Source organism: Perca flavescens, chromosome 11, assembly GCF_004354835.1.
Source record: "Perca flavescens isolate YP-PL-M2 chromosome 11, PFLA_1.0, whole genome shotgun sequence".
Lineage (NCBI taxonomy): Eukaryota > Metazoa > Chordata > Actinopteri > Perciformes > Percidae > Perca > Perca flavescens.
The window spans coordinates 27,021,425-27,041,674 of record NC_041341.1 but is presented as its reverse complement, the minus strand read 5'-3'; the positions used below and the strand labels follow the sequence as shown (position 1 = coordinate 27,041,674).

At 38.2% G+C, this 20,250-nt stretch overlaps 1 protein-coding gene across 1 annotated transcript in view; it reads right to left on the bottom strand.

The window, feature by feature from the left end:
* Nucleotides 1–20,250, bottom strand: part of stxbp5l (syntaxin binding protein 5L) — a 147,623-nt gene that overhangs the window by 53,107 nt on the left and 74,266 nt on the right. The window contains exons 5-7 of the mRNA XM_028591114.1: nucleotides 13,946–14,080; nucleotides 4,060–4,123; nucleotides 1,540–1,623 (exon numbers count right to left, since the gene is read on the bottom strand). Of these exons, the coding sequence (XP_028446915.1) occupies nucleotides 1,540–1,623; nucleotides 4,060–4,123; nucleotides 13,946–14,080 (283 nt within the window). The remainder of the gene's footprint in view (nucleotides 1–1,539; nucleotides 1,624–4,059; nucleotides 4,124–13,945; nucleotides 14,081–20,250) is intronic.

The following is a 20,250-nucleotide window of genomic DNA, read 5'->3' as shown; positions in this document are numbered from 1 at the left end:
TTGTATGCTGTTTAAAAAAAAATGTATCATATAAAAAAAAAAACTTTACATACACTGCTACATGTAACCACATGCTAATGCCAGGGAAGCTGTAATCTTGGCTGCAAATGCTAATTTATCCCAACGTTTGGGTGACATTCCTGCCAGAACATGTCTGGTTCTTACTGGTGATTTTTGACAGTAGAAAGTGTTGCTATATACTCCGTTGCAGTCAGTCTCCAGCTGCAATGGACTGTACACTATACAGAGGCAGAGCACAGACACAGAGAATCCAGAGGTCAGGAAACGCTGACCAATCAGAGCAGACTGGGCTTTTTTGGTAGGGGGGCTTAAAGAGAAGGGCGCTTCAACAAAGCATCTCATACAGAGGGTGAATACAGGTGCAGCAGCCATGGCAAGTATAAGAAAAATGTGTGTGTTTTTTAACATTAAGGCAGGTAAACATGTTCTAATGGAAACACAAAATAATAGGTCACCAAGAAACCTCTTACTGTTACGCTCCACTGCTAACTGGAGAAAATGGCAACAGACATTTTAGTCTTTATGTGTTTGAGCTGGCAGTGCTGTGCTGCGAGTTGACAGAGGCTGCTTGAACTGGTATGAGCACGCCTTGGTCCTCCAATTACTACTTCTTGTTAAAAAAAGTAATTGTAATTGGTTGGCAATGAGCACAGTAATACAGCACTTGATGACAAAGATACACTTGTACTTAAAAAAAAGAAAAGATGATGCTGTTCAAAGATTTAAAAAAAAAATTTCCTGCATTTTGTTGAGATTCAAAATAAAAAGAGTGATTTCTCTCACTGACTAGGATAAGTGATTGGAGGGAAATGGAGATATCAGACAGAGGGTGTTAAGGCCCCAATATGCATTCATGTAAGAGCACCTATTTCCTTTTCTATTGAAACAGATCTATGTGTTTATTATTACTGGATCTCAGATTCCTGCTGTACCTTCTATTTTGTTCATGTCTGAATCCAGAGTATGTTTTGTAGGATATTTATTGTAATAACTACAGGCACAAGTTAGAAAGTCTGAAAAAACATCACTCTCAGTTTCCTGAAAATAACCAAGAAATACATGCAACAGCTTGTTATATATCTCCACAAGACATTGGTGCCATAATCATGTACCCCCCTCTGCAAACATGGCTCATTGCTGTTGTAATTTCCTCTTCTCTACTCACTACTCTCAATGTCGCCACATTCTTCTCTCTCTCTCTCTCTCTCTCTCTCTATATATATATATATATATATATATATATATGTATATGCTGTGTATATAATTGTTATATACTGTATGTATATACTGTGTATATACTTGTTATATATATATATATATATATATATATATATATATATATATATATATATATATATATATAAAGGGATCCCATTGCTGATCCCATTGCTGAACAGAATCTTAACAAATATCATGACCCACCAAGAGCCTTTTAATATATCCCCTTTAATGTCAGAAACAAAATGGTTTCACCATCTTTTTACTTCAGTTAAGTTTCTTGATGCTGGTGGAGCTCACCTCATCGTAGTAGATTCTGAAGTCGGCCTTCTTAAGCCGGAGGTCCCATTGTACGATCGTCCCACTCTCAAACCCTATAAGCAGCTGTGGAGGGGAGTGACAAGGAATTTAAAATAAGGAAATGATAGATATAACATGATATGAGGAGCACAGCCTACAACAAAAGTACCAATGCGATTGACATTACTGCACTCTTTGTTGTGATGTAGTAGGGGAGCTGTTTTGCCTGTAGCACCCCAAAAATTACTTTTCCTAGTCCTCCTTTTTCCTCTATTAAGTCTTTAGTTTTCTTATTCAGACGACTTTTTTTTTCTTCTTCTGACTGGCAAAGCTAGCCTGCTCGTGAGTTTTGTGGTTAGTGAGGACTGGGAGGTATGATTGATAATGTGAGTGTACTACTCAGCATAGAAACAATTTATTTCACCACCTGCTTGAGTCTGCTTTCTGCCTGTGATTTGCAGAACCTGTAGCAGGAGATGTCAAGAGGAGTTACAGAGGTAAGACTTAGGGGGCTAAACAATTCATAAAACTACTTCCTGCTATATTAAGGCCAGGATGTCTACTCTTGCAAACCCAACTACTGTTGTGTACAAAGTGGAGCAATGACTAATGACTGGCATTGCTTGTCTTTGTGAGCAATCATCAAATTGCCAATCCAGATTCAAGGTTTACGATATGCTGCCATTTATATGAAACACATTAATTTATTGAATGTATACAGTACACATGCACACAAGTTCATAGAGTATGCAAAACACTTTCACACTTTCTCACACACACACACACACACACACACACACACACACACACAGCACATGCCTTCTCACCCACATTAGTGACACACTTATATACAATACACTGTAGATGAAAACAGACATGGATGTACACACAGCTCACACATGTACTTACAATAACATACAACAACCCACACACTACAACACTATTAAACAAACACACACACACAGGATAAGAGGGGAGAGCAAAATCGACACAATCTGATCACAGATCAGAGGAGATGGGGAGTGCTGTTGGAGGAGCAAAGCCTTTGAGAGAGAGTAGAGAAAACAGCTCTCCTGCTGAGAGGAAAGACTGTCTGACATCTTAACTCATGTCAGACAGGAAAATCAAGAAAAAAAAAACTACCTCTCATAAATTTTGCAACCTGAAAGCTTTACATTAGTAACACCAACAGTCCTGTTAACAGGAAGATATCCTGTTAACAAATAAATGCGCAATCAGTACATATGTTTATCCTCAAAGGAATGTGGCATGTTAATGCAGATCTACTTTGACATGCAAAGAATATATCTGCAATACCTTCTTATTTAAACAGCTTTTTGCTGCAAAAGGTACATGTGTAATTATGACGTGCTGTTGCACTTGATTCAAATATATTTTCTTAACATCTATTCCTTGCTGCCAGACTTACATTCTTCGTCATAATTAGGAGACTGATGCTATAGGCTATTTATTTATGACAACATGGAGTGAAAATTAAGCACAAAATGCAAAAACTTTGAGAGATATTAACACATCTGTCACCTCACTCTGCATCCTGGCCATTGCAAAGGTGATGTTACCACTTTTTGAGGTAAGTAACACTAATACCTTAATACCTCAAACTTTGTTTTTGAAAGGCCACATGCAGCACTGTCTTTTCTTGCAGTGTGTGACAGTGGCTGTACACTCGTCTCATTTTTACGTCTTCAAAGCGTGTCAAGTCTGGTTTCTCACAGAGGCAGCAAAATCCATTGGGAAAATCAATATGGTCCTCAGTGACCTCTCTTTTACAGAAACCTCCTACTGACATTTTTCCAACCAATTTGACTGCAGCAGCAGCTTGACCCTGAAAAGCCTCAACTCTTTGAAGGATATTACCAGCAGGTCCCTCACACCTTCTGTGTCTGTATATGTGGAAAAAAAATTGGTGCAATAATAGGAAAAGTGTACTGTAAAGATAATGGTCTTCTGTCTGTTAGCCAAAAAAAAAAAAAAAAAAGCCAGGCTGAGAACGTGAGACTAATTACAAAGAAAGAATGAAAAATAGTAAAGAAGATAGAATACAGTAGATACAGAAGATATAGAAGAAAGGCAGGAGGATACGTGACCGATGCGTTATTATGGATCCCATGTAACTTCTAGGCAAGTTCCGCCCTACGAAGCAGGCTGATTGGTTGGAGTTAAGCGTTGACCTCGAGTGGTTATGGTTAGGATAGCTGATTGGTCAGGGGATAGGACCTGAACAAATCGGGTTACGTTACCTAGCGTAAGCATGGACGCCTGGCCAATTAGCGTGTGAAGGCAATTGAAGAGCAGGTCTTGCCTAGAAGTTGCATGGGTTCCATAATAACACGTGACAGATACATGACAGAGATACATGACAGAGAAACATGACAGGGAAACAGAGGAAGAGATTTACAGTAAGTAGAGGCAGAGGAGAGAGGGGTGTGGTGACATTAGACCTGGTGCGTAAGGAGAACCAGGAGGGATTGCTTGGGTTTCTTTTTTATGCCTACTTACCTTGCCTTCATCCTTTGGGCTGTCACTTAAATGAACCACAGGTCCTGGATGAGTTTTAGTTGATCTGTAATGAGAGGGAAGGTTAAGAGAGTGACAAGACCAGCATTAGTATTGCTGTGACACAATACTGTAAGAAGATCCTCACACCATTGTTCAGAGAGTATATGGAGGTAGTGAGTAGAGGGTTTTACTTTACTATAAGACATAAGACACGTATTGTCATTGTACGCATACAATGAAATTACGTTTGGTAACTTTCCGTGACCAGCTGCAATAGAGAACAGGATAAAAACAAGATAAGAAGATAGCAACAAGATAGCAAGATAAGATATATATAGTACAATATAAAAAAATATAAGAAAGTATTGCGATATAAGTTAGATGTGTATAATAGAAATGTTGGGGTGCATAAGCAGCAGTTGGGGGGTGGGTGGTAATATTTACAGTCCTCAACAGCTACAGTATGGAAGGGTGGGGGGTAATGGAGGCCAACGCTCTCTGGGGGAAAAGCTGTTCTTCAGTCTCTTTGTTCGGGCTTTGTTGGATCTGTATCTCTTCCCCGATGGCAAGGAGACGAACAGACTGTGTGACCTAGATGGGTTGGGTCCTTACTGATGTTGCTAGCCTTCATGTATAGACTGCTAGCATCCACTATGTGCAAGCTTGGGAGCAAAGTTCCCACAATCTTCTGTGCCGTTTTAACCAACCGGAATAAGTCTTTCCGGTTCACGGCAGTGCAGCTGGCATACCACACCGTGGCACAGTAGCAGAATAAAACTCTCTATGGTGCTTTAGCAAAAGTTTATTAGGAGCTGGGAGGGAAGTATAGCCTGTTTTCTTTGGTTTAGCTTTCCTTATCAGGTGAATAAGTCACAGTTGGCTGTTACGGCCATAAGCATACACTAATTACAATAACACACTATGTATTCTGTAATGTATTTAGGTTGTAAGTTTTGTTTTATGTAAATGTATCTATTTTATGCACTAGATAGAAGAACAGCCTGTTCTCATGAACCATACGTACATCAAGTATTCATATGGCTTTTCAACAGGTAGCACGGCAACCAAACCTTACAGTATTTATATGTTACATGTGACAATATAAAAATCTAAGTATTCAAAAAATCAATTACTGCTACAGTAATATAAAATACAGTACAATATACTTTTATTTTACTTTCTTGAAAATATCCTTGTGGCGCATTAAGAAATTAGGCTACACGCAGAGATCATTAAGGGCTGCACAAAGAGCTCCAGTGATGAAATGTTCTCCAAATATTGCAGCTGGAGAATTCATTGTGATGCTGTCGACTGCATCTCAGAGCCCAACAGCCCAAAAAGGGCCACTTGGCCACCAGCAAACTTCACTGTAGCAGCCACAATGACATTTTTACACATGGGCTTAAATGGGAGCTGATCTGGGAAGCTGAGGTTAAGTGTGACTGACATGTTCAGATGGGCCCGTTTAGTAATGCCTGCTGCAGGAAGGCAATAAAAACATAAAACCACAGCAAGCTCTCAATACAGTTCTATTCAGCTGTTAAAGTAGTAATAAACCAAGGTATCAACAAACCATCCGCAATACACAACACCTGTCAAATTACTGAAGTGCCACAATGGGTGAATGCCAAGAGCTAATCTTGCTACGCCAGCCGTCTAGAACAAATAAAACACTGAGCTGAAATACAATTTCTGATATAACATGCATATGCACTTTTAACCCCAGACCTTTTATTGTGCATCAACAAACCCACACACACATGTGTGATATAGGAACTGCACTGGCTCCCTGTCCAATACCGTATTGACTTTAAGATTCTTCTTCTCACCTTCAAAGCCCTCCATAATCTCGCTCCTCCATACCTCTCTGAACTCCTTCAGCCCTACACTCCATCCCAAACACTCCAATCCTGCTCTTCCTCACTGCTTTTCACTCCTTCTGCCCGCCTGTCCACAATGGGGTTTAGAGCCTTCAGCCCTCAAAACCCACCTATTCCAAAAGGCCTACCCCCCATGACTCCACTCTCCATCAAAATCATGGATAGATTGCTTTCTTTTAATTTTCTATCTCAATCTTTTAAATGTGTTTGTTTTAATTTCATTTCATTTGCCTTTTCAACTGTAAGGTGTCCTTGAGTGCTATGAAAGGTGCCCATAAATAAAATGTATTATTATTATTATTATTATTACACGTGGATACACTGTGCCATGGAAGACACTAACTTCTTTTGGAGTTTATTGCTATTAAAACAAGTTATCAAGGTGTTTGAGAGGAAAAAATGTCAGCAGTTATTGAATTTTGGACCGAGTGCTGTGACTAAGGGCGAAGGCTTGTGTTGTATGTGGAAGGTCATTTCCTTTGATTAAAGAAAGCCTTCACACTGTGCAGATAAATATGTGAGCTGAGGAGAGTTGCTAACTGACTTAGTGACTCCTGATAAAGTTTGGCTTTCAGTTGACAAGGCCAGTCTCTGAAATGCACACAAGGTGAATATGAATGTTTCAGAAAAATTATAAATTAATACACTGAAGAACAGTGTTTGTCAATGCTGGGTACATCAATTAATTCTGAGACGCAGTGAGGCTATGTGTATTGCAGAACATAACTCTTACATTTCTTAAAGATTAAATAATGCCTTATAATACATTATGCCAATACTAAATATGTATATTACTTTAAAAACATTACATTACGTTAATGTTTTTATTGTCTTTTCTGATAATAAAAAACTTAAGAACAATAAACATGCTAGGAGGAAGTCTTCATTTAATGTTATACTAGGTATTATATAAAGGTATACTTTTCCAGACTGGTCTTATGTCTAGATACTTTTCATAAAATAAATAGAACCAGTTAGTACGCCAATTATTCAATTTTATCCAACTTTGTGGCTAGTCTCCAAGTTTTCCAAAGTAGAGATGGGGATGTTTTATGCCATAAAAGTTCATGGTAGGTGTGCTTGAGTATAAAGAAATGCACCCATAAATAAAATGTATTATTATTATTATTATTATCTAAGCAACAGGCGAAATGAAAGTGTAGTGCTGGTGAAGTGTTGTGGTTTGAGGGCAGCCCGCTTAATTGAATTATTCTGTTTCTCTTCATGTAGAGATGTAACTGTATTGTTAAACTACCAGATGAGCAAATTTGCCGGTCTAAAAGCTTCCATTAAAGGTACTAGTGTCCCTGTGCTTGTTCAACAATCATGTTACCAGATCATCTCAACGACAGTGCCAAAAAAACAACTATTAGGCAAGCCTGTCTGTTGTGACTCAGGGGACCTGGCAATCAGGCTAGTTTCGTTGCATTTTGCCCAGTGCATAGGCTCCGGCATACATGTTGATTAACAGATGTACATGCTCTGCATAAATGACAACACCAAAATGAAATAGATGAATGAAGACTATTCTTTTAACGACAACTTATACGAAGCAGAACATCAATTAAATAGAGAGCTGAGAAAAAAGAAATATTTTAAGGACCTTCCGAAGACAATGACAGGGGAAAAGGATTTTTTTTTACTTTTATTGCAGTCATCCAGAAATTGACTACCAAGGTTGTTAAGATTACAAACACAAATGCAAATACCCCTTGAGCTCCAATAGGACCAGGGGAGCCATGGCAACCCATCAACGTTAGAAAAGATGAAATAATCAACACGACAGGAGGGAGGCAGGGCGGGAAATAACAAGTCAGCTGCAGGGACATAGGGTTGAGTGTATTATTATACACTTAATCAAAAAATCACATAGCATCACATGTGCAGAGGCTTTATTTTACACTGTGATGTTTACTACACGTCTATAATATATAAATCTAACATAGAGATAAACCGTCAAATTAAATATGTGCAATGGCCAAAACATACATATAAACAAGTATGGTGGGGTTGTGTATTAATTCACTCATACTGTAATGTGAAGAAAACTGTCTTTTGTGCTTTGACCACTTCCACTTTGCTTTGGTCCTACAGTCTGTACTATTGGCGAGTCAAACATAAAATTGTTGGACACAACAACAATAACTACAACCAACAACAAATCAACTCTAATATGTGTAATGTGTTGATTCTAACTCTAGGATAACAGTTTTGTCCAAATCAATAATATAGGGCCCAAATATAATTTCAAGGGGATTGAAAGTCTTCTGATGATTGACTGGAGAACACAGTAGAAACACGCTGGTGTAAGTGGAGGCATGCAGTGAGCTCAATGTGCAACATATTGTCCTTGATTCAATGTCACTGTGAAAAACACTGCTTTTTCTTTCCATGAAGAGTATTTCCTTATAGTGTTTCCTGGTTCTGTGGAGAGAGTACTGGGATTCTGAAACTGTTGTGCCAAGAAACTGTTGACTGACTGTCGGGTGTAATCCTTTTCTTTTTATCAGCTTAGACAATGTTCAGCAGGGTAAAGCAGGCAGAGAGGGGTGTGCATATATTTCAATATTGTACAGACTTGCCATCTTAAGCTAATGTTCTGTCTCAGTTTACAAAGTTGGTGTGTATTGATCAAATTGAGAGTTGATGGACAATAATATGGTACGTTTTAGCTATGTAACTCTGTGTGTAAAACTACTTTCTGCCTCCGTGTCCACTCCTTTACAAGAGTTCAAGTGTGGATGAAAGTTCCATTATCTAACTATTCTGACAATAGTTAGATAACATTTAGGTTTCAAGCCAGTGAGCTGCATCTCATGTAGAAGCCTCTTCCTTGGCCCATTCTACCCTCAACAAGCTTCCTATTGTTTCTCATTTGTATTCTGTTTCAACAACCTCATAATAATAATAATAATTTCTATTTGAGTTTTCCTTTGGTACAACAGCCAACAATATATCACTACAGAACTTAAGATGTGGTTACTCTCCTTCATTTTCCATTCTTTTCCAGACCTAATCTGTAACAGAACATATAATTTAAGGGAGAATTTCATTCCTTCCTCTGCCGGACTCAATGAATACGTCAATTTATTTTTAGGATTAGCGGCTTATCAGGCTTACAAGACATTGTTCCTAAAGAGACAGAGAGAGAGAGAAAAAATGAAATAAAAGTGTGCCTCTCAGCTTTGTCAAGTGTTTGTGTCCTATAGAGAAGTGGTTGTCAACCTGGGGATCCCAACCCACACGGGCGACAATTTGCGGGGGTTGCCAGATGGTTGTGGGGAAAAAACATGTTATTGGATAAAGCTACACATTTGAAAGACGCTTACAACTGCTATAAGAGCAACGCTATTGGCTGTAAAACCTTATTCGTTTTGATTGACAGTTAAAGTTCACAGAATTCTAACCAAAAACCATAAATAAAACCGATGCACACACATACATACACGACCACTTGTTACTGCATTTAAAGTCTATTTTTTTTAAACAGAGTTCGGCTCACTCCAGATAAAATGCTACATTACATCACTTCCAGCAAACTTCACAGAGAACAATAAGGCCAAAACAGCATCACTGATCTCTTTTAACAAAATATCCTCTGGTCTAGCTCAGCAAAAAAAAAACAGAATCCATAAGAAGGTTAGCGTGTCGTTCCCTACCGAGCCTATTTGTAACCAGCAGGCCACCGACAACGCTATCATCACTTCACTGACTTTAGCAGTTTAGATAACAGACACTTGATTGTCCTGCTGTTATTACAGAAAGGTGAACTAACCACTGACACTGGATCATGTCTGTGCATTGCCATAAAATAAAACACTAATGTATGAAACTGCAAATCAGATTAATTTAGTTATTGATCGAACTTTAACCCCTGCTCCCACCCTAACAAAGTAGGGCTCTCCGAAAGCATTGTAGTCAAAAAAACTTGCTTGTCACAGTGGCAGGCAGTAAAAAAAAAAAAAGGTAATTTCAGAACTGGAATACACACCGTCTAATGTTGGGCTTTTACTCTATTTGTTGGGTAAGATTTACTTTACGTTTTAATGTGATTTATCCGTTTCCTTATTATGTTGACAAAACACCAGCAAAGCGTAAAACAAGGCAGCATTACATTTCCTTTTAAATAAATTGGTGGCATATTTTTAGGAGACAGTTTTGCTGTTGCTATATATGTCTGTTGCCACATACTTCTGGAACATGTCCTCGCATTTTAAGACAGCTTGTTCATTTTACAAAAAAAACTCATCGCTTATTTTACAATCTCAACACCAGAAATAGGCATTCATGCCCATGTTGATCATGGCTGACAGTGATGCCAGGCATAAACAAAACATGCTCATCCCAGGGATCTTTGAACTGAACTAGTGTGCACCGGGCTGCGGTGTTTTCCCACTTCTCCTTTCATCTCATTTTATACATCTAATTTTGGAATGAATTTCCTGAAGATGAAATTGTGCATTAAATATGTTGCAAACTCATTTGAATTTCAATGAGAGCCCCGCTTTCCTGTTTGGGCATAGTGGCCCCAGTTGAATTGTTGCTATAACAGATTATTTTCAAGAGCGCATACTTTGGTTTGTATTCAATTAATGCATCTGTGAATGGCAGTCACACAAACAAACACTATGAGAACACAAATGCACATAAACACACACCAAAAACTGTGTGACTCCACTCTGATGTTTGTACACAGTGAAAAGAGTGGAGGAGTTTTCCCTTGTTCACTCAACGTTCCACCGCAGGAAAAACAGACAGTCCCCACTCATCCCTATTCGTGTGTAGTGGAAAACCTCCCCAGCCAAACTATAAAACTCCCTAGTCGCTCTGAGAAAAGATTCATTCTCTACTAGTTCAACTTCCTATGAACTTCAGAAAGGTGCAGAGTGCTGACGGTTAGAAAATAGAGAATAAATTATAGTGTATCTTCAAGCAGAACATAATATGCAGTGTAGAGAAAGCTATTGTTGAGATGCGTGAGTGCTCTACCCTCTTCAGTCAGAACAGTATAGTTACTACTAAGGCTGTGCTCGATTGAAGAAATTCTTAGTCGACGAACACTCATTCAATTGTATCGACTAATCGATTAGTTGATTTAATTGACAGATCTGTAAATCTGAGTTTCTCTGCAAAGAGTCATGCAAAAGCACCACTTTAATTCTTGTATTTAACAGAGATGTGCTCGTACATTTCTTGGAAAGAAGTCATTCAGCATGAAAAAAGCATAAAACGTGACTAATCGACTAAAGAAATCTAAGTTGACTAAGAACTAAACAACCGATTAGTCGACTAATAAGGAGCAGCCCTAGTTACTACCCATTTTCTTACATTTTAGATTGTTTGCATGGCATCGTTATCTGATATGTGATATGCAGAATCCAAAAGGTATTTCATTTTTTCAACCCATGTCTGCCTGTCCCTTCTGTACATATCTACGGTAATGTGAACACAACCCTACAAATACTTGTTTAGTCATTTGGGCCCCTGCCAATGATGTCTTCTTATGTATTTATTCATCATAGGTAGGTTTTTTGTATAATCTTTATAAGCCAGATGACGACGAGGAACCAACTTCCACTGACTTTTCTCGATAGTCACAAAAACAGGTATTCTAGGTGTAGTGGAGGTGGCAGGACAAAAAAGAAAAAGAAAAATGACTGGACTTATTCTATGAAACTATACGACTGGCACAATGCATTTAATAAACACCAATATTAGCAGATTGTTAGCAGAAAGTAGTGTACTTTACATGCAATAGACACTATATATATATTTTTTTTTTGCATAGTGGGAAGTGGGTTTCCAAGGACGCTAGTGCTAAAATGTCCCACTCAGGGGATAGTAGTTACTGTTTATACTACACAAGGTTTAAAGGTTTGAAGGTTTAAACAGTAACTTCACATATTAAAATGTGTGGCCTTTGCTGTATGATATTGTGCCTTGGCTTTATTTTTTTTAATTAACATTAATAACTTTAATGTTATATGTCATTAATGTGTAATAGTTTTTTTCAGGGGAGGCCTCACTGTGGGGAACCCTTTTACTGTATATTATCAATTATGTGCAGTAAAATAATATGTGTTCATCAAGTAATTACTTGATTAGTACTAACTAATACTTACACGTCCAAACCATTTTCTTTCACACACTTTTAGACTGAAGAAAGTTTTTGATATGTGAAAAAGAAGCAAAGTCCTGTCTGTTGACTCTGTGGTGAGAAATCAACAGACCAAATATCCTGTTTAAAAATCCCATCCACTGTCTCAGCCTCCGAGACTTTAACAATGATTGGCAAACAGCCCTCCCACACATATACGTCAAGCGTTATGACTGCTCACTATAGTTTGGGCTGTCACAAGGCAACAAGATGGCTTGGTATGAGAGTGACTTGTGACTGACACTGCAGCAGGGGACTTGTCAGGGTAACACCAGAAGAACGGCGCGTAGGTGGGTGAAACCAAGAGAAACAAACGGACATACAATGCAACTGAACACCATTTGTGTACTTGAAGTTGTCAATCTGCAGCATATGTCAGCTACCCAGTCAACACTTGCAACAAACAAAAGTGTCATGTCAACAAATAGATAAAGGCTTCTGTTGACTGGTTAATAATATTATGCATTATATAACATTGTGAATTCTTACTGCCAACTGCAAACATTACCACAATGTAAGGATTTTCTTCATAGTCTGTTTATGTCGCAATCATTCTTCTACTAGTTGTGTTTTCTCAAAGCTATGGGAAAGTTGATTCAGCATCAAGTTATGTTATATTTGTTATACTTGTTATGTCAATATCAACTACATCTTAAAGGTGCCGTAGGTAGGATTGTGAAGATCCCCCACACACACACACACACACACACAAAAGACCAAATTTTGGTCCAATAAAAAGAGGTGGTCTCGGTCCGGACCAAACTAAACCATGGTCCGGTTCGTTTGTAGTGTCAAGGCATTTTTTGCATGGTTCGGACTTTCGGACCAAATACAAGAAGCTCTGGCAGGCTCCCCTTGTGTTACAAGATCGGGGAAGCTCCTTTAAGGAATAGCTCGGTGCTGAGTGAGTGAGAGAGAGTGACGGAAAATGCACTCAAAGAAGACAGCTGTTGGCTACCAGAGCAGAGAATACATCAGCAGTTTATTTGTTAAGTGGTAGTAAATGTACAGTGTAGGTTTCAGTTAGACACCCCCCCTGACCCTGATTGGTGCATCTGAACAGGGAGTGGTGGATTTTTGCAAATCGCACTACAGGCTGTGCCAGAGGAGCCAGATTCATGTAGTTCTACTGGAACATAGGGTCAGTTTCAGCAAATATGACAGAAAGTTAGTTTTATAAGGTTTACCTACTGCACCGTTAACAATGAGATAAGACTGGCTTTCCTGAGGAAAGTCTAAATGTCAGATGGTACATGACTCAGTTTGCTATAGCAACAGCAGTTATGATGTTCAGCATGACTGAGCAAGGTCAGTTTGTATACTTAAATGTGGCTCGATTCACCACCAATAATTTTTTACTGCATGTGTGTGTACAACTAAACCTATTCTGACTAGCTAATTCATGACCCTGTCGATCAAACATCAAAGGCAACGGGTAGAGCGTTTTTTGCAAATTTTCAGTGTCTGTGAAGAAACATTTCTCAACTGTTCACATTTAGGATTTGAACCACGGAATGAGTTTTACCAGTTTAGCTCTCAAAGAGATCACTGCTCTTGAGAAGTCTGAAACTGCTTATGAAACAAATTAAGTTATGTCACCCTGGGTGACAGATGTTTTACATTTTTTCATATCTTATTTTCGTTTAAAAAAAACAAAAACAAAAACGCATTAAGACTGCATACAAGACTTAGTAAATTGACACCTGATATTAAGCTACCAACTAACTGCCTGACCCACTGCAATAAATACCACCAGCATTGTCATGATCACATTAAAAATCATCACTGTCATCAGTAACTTTCAGCATTGTTTCTGTGAACTCCAGTATTTGGAGCATGAGCAACTTACAGTTCTATGGCCTTGTTCCACATGATGACGTATCCAGACAAAATGAAGGACTCAATGTTGACGATGTGTGTGTTTCCACGCTCTGTCCCCACGTACAGCCATTTACTCTGAAAGGGAAGGTGGCAAAATGTGATCCTGGAGAAAAAGAAACAGAGGAGGAAAGAGAATGAGTGTTAGAATATGAACAGTCAAAAAGGGATTGATGTTTCGGTTTGTTTCAAGGATTGAGCTATCAGTGGATGGGAGCGTTTCTATGCAGTATGGTATAACTGTGTATTCTCACACTTTTGTACATATACACATTGATTTACGTCTGCCGTAGTTCACCTCTGCAGATTTTGCACAATTCTGCTTTCAGACAAGCTAGGTGTATTTCAAGCTGCCAATTATTAGAATTAGAATAAGTATAGTCTTTAGTTAAACAGTAAACAGTATTAGTATTTTGGTGCAATATGATGCAGTCAACTTAAATTTGACAAACAGATATTTTAATTCAAAGAGATTAGATTCCTTCTAAAATACAATCAAAATGTAACAAAGAGGCACTTTGTTGGAGTGGCATGTTCTTGTTTCAACGCGTTACAGACCAATCAAATCAATCAAACAAACGTGGGCTAGGAGGCAGTTATTCAATGAAACAATTGTTTGACAACAAATGGATTAAAACTGCATCCTTCAATAGCCTTCTGCAACTTTTGATACAGTATGTACAGTACTGTGCATGGCATTTGGCAGACTTCCTAAGCCAGTGTTCAATGGTAATAACTGCCCTTCTTCGTCGAAGTCAAACGCTGACTCATTCACGGAAGTCATGGCCTCACTCATCCTCAATCAAGGTTTAAATTAGCACTCGCCAGGTAAGTGAATCTATTTTCCTCCACAATGCGGTGCCTTACGTATAGGTTTTCTCGCCTACATTTGCTCCTCCTGCCCTTTATCGTGCCACTCCTGCTTCTCTTTCGTCAGAGAACTTCTGCACTCAGCCTGTAAACTCGCTTTAAGCCACTATAAATAGTTGTTTAAAGAGTCTTTCAGAGCAACCGCCAGAAGTAGAAGCCTGAACGTTTTCTGTGGTGTGTTGCATTAACCAGTAGCTTGTAGACATATGCACTACAGGCTAAACTGGTCCACCACTTCACACACTCACTACTCCTCTGTTTAAAGCTTCCAATAGTATGAAATATTATTCTGATCTGATTATTATTCAGAGTTCATTCAGAGTTTATACACATTTTGGCCAATATATTTTAATGACTTTTTTAATGACTCCAAACCAATTTTCAATAAAAAAATGATTTTTTTTCCTGTTATTTTTCAAGAAATGTACAGTACGTGTTATAAATAATTCATAGCATATGAATAACATTTTATAAACTTCTGCTGCCCAAAACATTGATTCAAAGTAATTGTAACTAAAAACTGCTACTAAATATATACTGCAAAATATGTATTCAGGTTTTTGTTCTACATATTTGAAGAGTTTTATGTCTCAGTGGAATACTGCATTAAAATATCTATTTGATTATTTCACACAATTTTGACCACATTTGCAGTACATAATATTTATCTTTGCTCTATCCGAGAAACTGTTATGCTGATTTTGATAGTCGAAATCGAAAGGTAATTTTGAGACTCTCCTAGTAAGCACTTGTCTTGCCTCGTCTCGACCAGTTCTACAGTACTAACCTACTATGACCATACCTGAGTTATCATATGTCTTACATTGCATTAAAGTCATGTTTAAAAATGATTTTCCATGACTTTTCCACAACCTTTTGGGGTTTCACATTTTTCCAAAACCTTTCCAGGCTTCATGACCGTACACACCCTGATTATTATGATAAGCAAATCAATAAATAACCATAAAGCCCTGTAAAGCATATAACAATAATTATGATGTGATGCAAGGGTGCTTAAACCATTTTTGCTCTGGTATTAGCAACTAACAGCTTCATAATCACCTTAACCAGGGAAGATAGATCAGCACACACTAAGTCACTCCTGTCCATGCTGATTATCTTGTAGAGGCGGGGGATCACTGCGCTCTAGCCCCACAGCCACCCACCAAGCAAGCGGCAGGATTATTAGATAGAAGACAAATGAGATGGCAGACAATTCAATAAGGATTTTAGGGGCTTGGGGAGATGACAATATTCAAACTGGCGGGGGTGTGGGGAGGGTGTGTGCATTCAGCCTTACCTCACCAAATTTACATTTTTCTTTGTTTGGGAAGTGACTGACATATGTAGCTTATTAGGTCTATTTAGGTCTAAAAAGCAACAGATGAGATTTAAATAGGGTTGGGTATCGTTTTTTGTTTTTTTTCGATTCCGGTGTTAAATCGATACTTTTAAAACGGTGCCGGTGCCTAAACGGTGCCTGAACCGGTACTTTTTAATAAAGTTAAAAAAAAAAATACAAAAAAATAAGGGTAGTAAACAACAGTCAGTGACTTGTTTATTGCTAAGGCCATGGTCAAAATTAAAGATTTAATAATAACGTAATAATGTAATAACTATAACAATAACTTATTTCACCAGTAAATTTCTGTTGAACCCCAGATGGGAAAAGGGTATTTTACAATTACTGTCAATGCACCACGAGGCTACCAGTTTTAAGTGAATCTGTGTTGTTTAATTCCGACAATGGCAGCTGCAAGTGAACGCACCGTCTGTGTTGTTTAATTCCGACAACGGCAGCTGCAAGTGAACGCACCATCTGTGTTGTTTAATTCCGACCATATAAACATACTGTATATCTAAGAATTGCGACAACGGCAGCTGCTGCGCTGCAGAGCAGACTGTTACATCCCGCTGTTGAAGTCCTCCACAGTGAAATACAGTCACTTTACACTGTTTAACGTTAGCTGTCAGCATTTTAACCGTGATTAATCCAGCTGCTAGCTAAAGGTAGGCTAACGTTACATGCTGTCAGGTGTAGTGTAAAGTCAGGCACCGAAATGAGGCACCAAAACTTTCGTTCTTATTCGGTCTCGTTACTGCCGTTTACGTCGGCACAGGTTCCCTATTGGCACCGAGTTTCGGTATCCAACCCTAGATTTAAACCTCTTCGCAAACTTACATGTAGTAGGTACAGTGAACATTTATTTGTGCAAATGATGTATCACTTTGTACGTAATGATCTAAATTGCTGCATTTCAAAAAATATATATATATCTGCAGTGACCCGGTGAGTCCTTATATTTTCTCTGTGGAAAAAAGTTTCATTAAGTGGGGACTCTTTAGAAAAGCCTCTTTTATGAGTTCAGCATGCCTTGTCGAATAAAAGACATTAGCTTAAGGGGGAAAAAATCATGAAGGAAAGGATCAGAAGATGACAGGAAGGGGAAGGAGATAAGTAGTGATGAATACAGATCCAGAGGGCAAACTGGAGACAGTCAAACGCGTGGTTTGACTCCAAACATTCGGACCAGACACCATCAACGGGCCTTATAATTATCAATCAAAGAGGACAGGAGGAGACGTGGGTTTCGCTACCAGCTGACCGGCCACTGCGAGACCAGCTGAGGAGCAAATACTCTTAATGAAGTAAAAAGATGTACAGAGTAATTGAATTGGTGAGATCATCTAGGGAACTGGCCTTGCCATCTGCTCTGCAGGAGACATGACGCAACTGCTCAATATATCAGCAGAGAACAGTTCTGTTTGATAACTTAAAATCACAGATGATTATATATACATACACTCAAAGGCCTCCTTGTACTGTGCTAAAAAACTACAGTAAGTGTCCAATGTTTCATGTATTGTAGTGTATATTTAGTTTGGACTGAAAGTCTTCAAATTCTTTGTGACAACAGCACGACAGTCGATGAGGGGTGGCAGGCACGAGATCCTGACAGTTATCACAAAACAATTCTCTACACCGTTGCCAGTGATTCATACGTTATTCTTGGGATTCTGGGGGAGTGTTAGGGTGCTAATTGTCAGATATTCAGTCTGAAGACACAGAGCTAAATGGCAAGTCACTGCCCGGCCTCTGACGGATGACTCATGATGCTCTTTTTCTCCTTTTATCTTCGAGCATGATTCACTGCCACTGAGAGCGAGAGGTTCTGCTTCCTACCTCACTGCACCACAATGCAGGTAGAAAGCTACCGAAAGATGTTTTCAACACTTTTGATACAAAAGATTATTTCCAACCTTCACCTCTGTGTGTTTGTGTGGGCATGTGCATCACACCATGATAGGTACAGCTCCAAGGCTATGAATCTAAAATATAAAAAAGTCTTACAGGCACTAGTATGTGATATTTCACAAAGGATTAATGTATTTAGGCTGTTGCAGTAGCAAAAGTATTATGATATATATTATGAAAAGGCACAGCATTGTAATATTAAAAAGGTACCCCATAGAAGTAACACAAATTAATAAAATACGTTATAGACTGTACTGTAAATGTTAGTTAGTTGGTTCAGTTCTGAATTCTAAAAACTGTGACTTAAGGTGTTTTCAAACAGCAAGCTGTAACTGCTGTGTCTACATAAGCAGTCTGTAAAGGGCAGCAACAGGGCAACTCTGCGGCTACCAGTTCTATTAACAACCTGCACCATATGCTATCTGCTACTGCTATTCATTTACTCTCTCTACTCATCTCCTCCTATAGCCAACAAGAGTGGTTGTAGCTTAAGGGGAAACGCTTAGCAAAATTAAATGATTGATAAAGCAAGTTTAGCCAACTAATATAATAACAATTGTTCATTGCCAGATAATCAAACTTTTAAGCTGATATTGCCGTAGAGGTCAAAACTCAAGCAACACCTGTGATTTTTTTCTTCTTCAGTGCATCACTGTAACTTTGATTTTAAAAAGCAATACAAATAAAGTTTATTGTTATTATTATTAATAACATTATAACTAGTACCTGTGTGTGTGTGTGTGTGTGTGTGTGTGTGTGTGTGTGTGTGTGTGTGTGTGTGTGTGTGTGTGTGTGTGTGTGTGTGTGTGTGTGTATGACAGTGGAAGGCACCCTCTTTCTCCTTTACAGCAAAGCTGGCATCATGTTTACACTGGAAACAACAGAGGCAACAGTCGCCGCTTGTTGCTGTCGTACCTTTACGGTTTTAAACTACAAGATTCCTCAGTTTAAAAGTCATTCAAAGTTGAATGAGGTTTGACATCAATTCCTGAAAAAATGTCTATAGCTCTAACACACACTGCTAATGATTTGAACCCTGAGACACAGTGACACCAAGTTCTTTCCCTAACAACTCGCAGACAGTACATTGGTTTAACAATCTCCTCCAGCCCATTATCGTTTAAGGCTCTATTGCAATATGAAGGTGCCCCTTGTCCAGGTTTATGTTTAATGTGCTTTATATTAACAGGATTGAGATTTTTCTGTCTTGGGGAGAAAGCTTTTCGCTCTCTTGTGATGGAAAGTTTCAGTAGAGAGAAATCATGTCCTGTGACTCAGCCAAAGTCCTTGACTTGTATAGCAATCAGGTTGAGTGTGCTATTATATGTGCTCTTTGCTCTTTGTGGGAAAAATACATTCTATTCCATCACATTCACTGGAAATGCAGTTATATTCATTAAATGTCCTTGCCCACGACACAGGCACAAAAAGGTGGAACTCAACATTTAGTTGGAGTGAATAGAAAATATATATAACAGAAACAGAAAATATCTTGAAAATATACTTGTTAAATAACTTCCCCTTTATTTTGAAGCACTTTTCGTATCATCCTGTCTTTTGTGTTTTGCTGTCTTTTCAAATATTTTCAAATAAATGAATGAATGAAGGTTTTTTTCACTCGTTTTGTGTCGGAGCGTTCTTCGACTCAGTGTTGAAACGGCTTTTCTTTGAAAAGAAACTGGCTATAACTCTTGGTAAGAATCTTCCTTTGTTTAATAGCCTATTATTCATCAAGTATTTGAATGTTACTGCTAAGAGTTAATACTATTATTCTCCAATAGTGTTTTGCTTTGTGTGTAATGGCAACTTAAAACCAACAGAAATCTATTTTTTTTTTTTTTTGTGAAATGTGTAAAGAGCTGAGAGTTGAGACAATGTTACATTATCTCTCAGGTGAATTTTAAAACATAACATGCAGTTAAATGAAGGTTATGTATTGTAAGCCTTATTTCTTGCAAGCAAAAACATATATACTGTGTATATATATATATATATATATATATATATATATGGCTGGGCAAGTTAATGCGTTATTATCGCGTTAACTCATTAATTAATTAATTAACGCCGACAATTATTTTATCGTGCATTAACGCAGTTTATATTATTTATTTTATTATTGTAAAAGTCTGTTGCTGACTGCTTAAAGG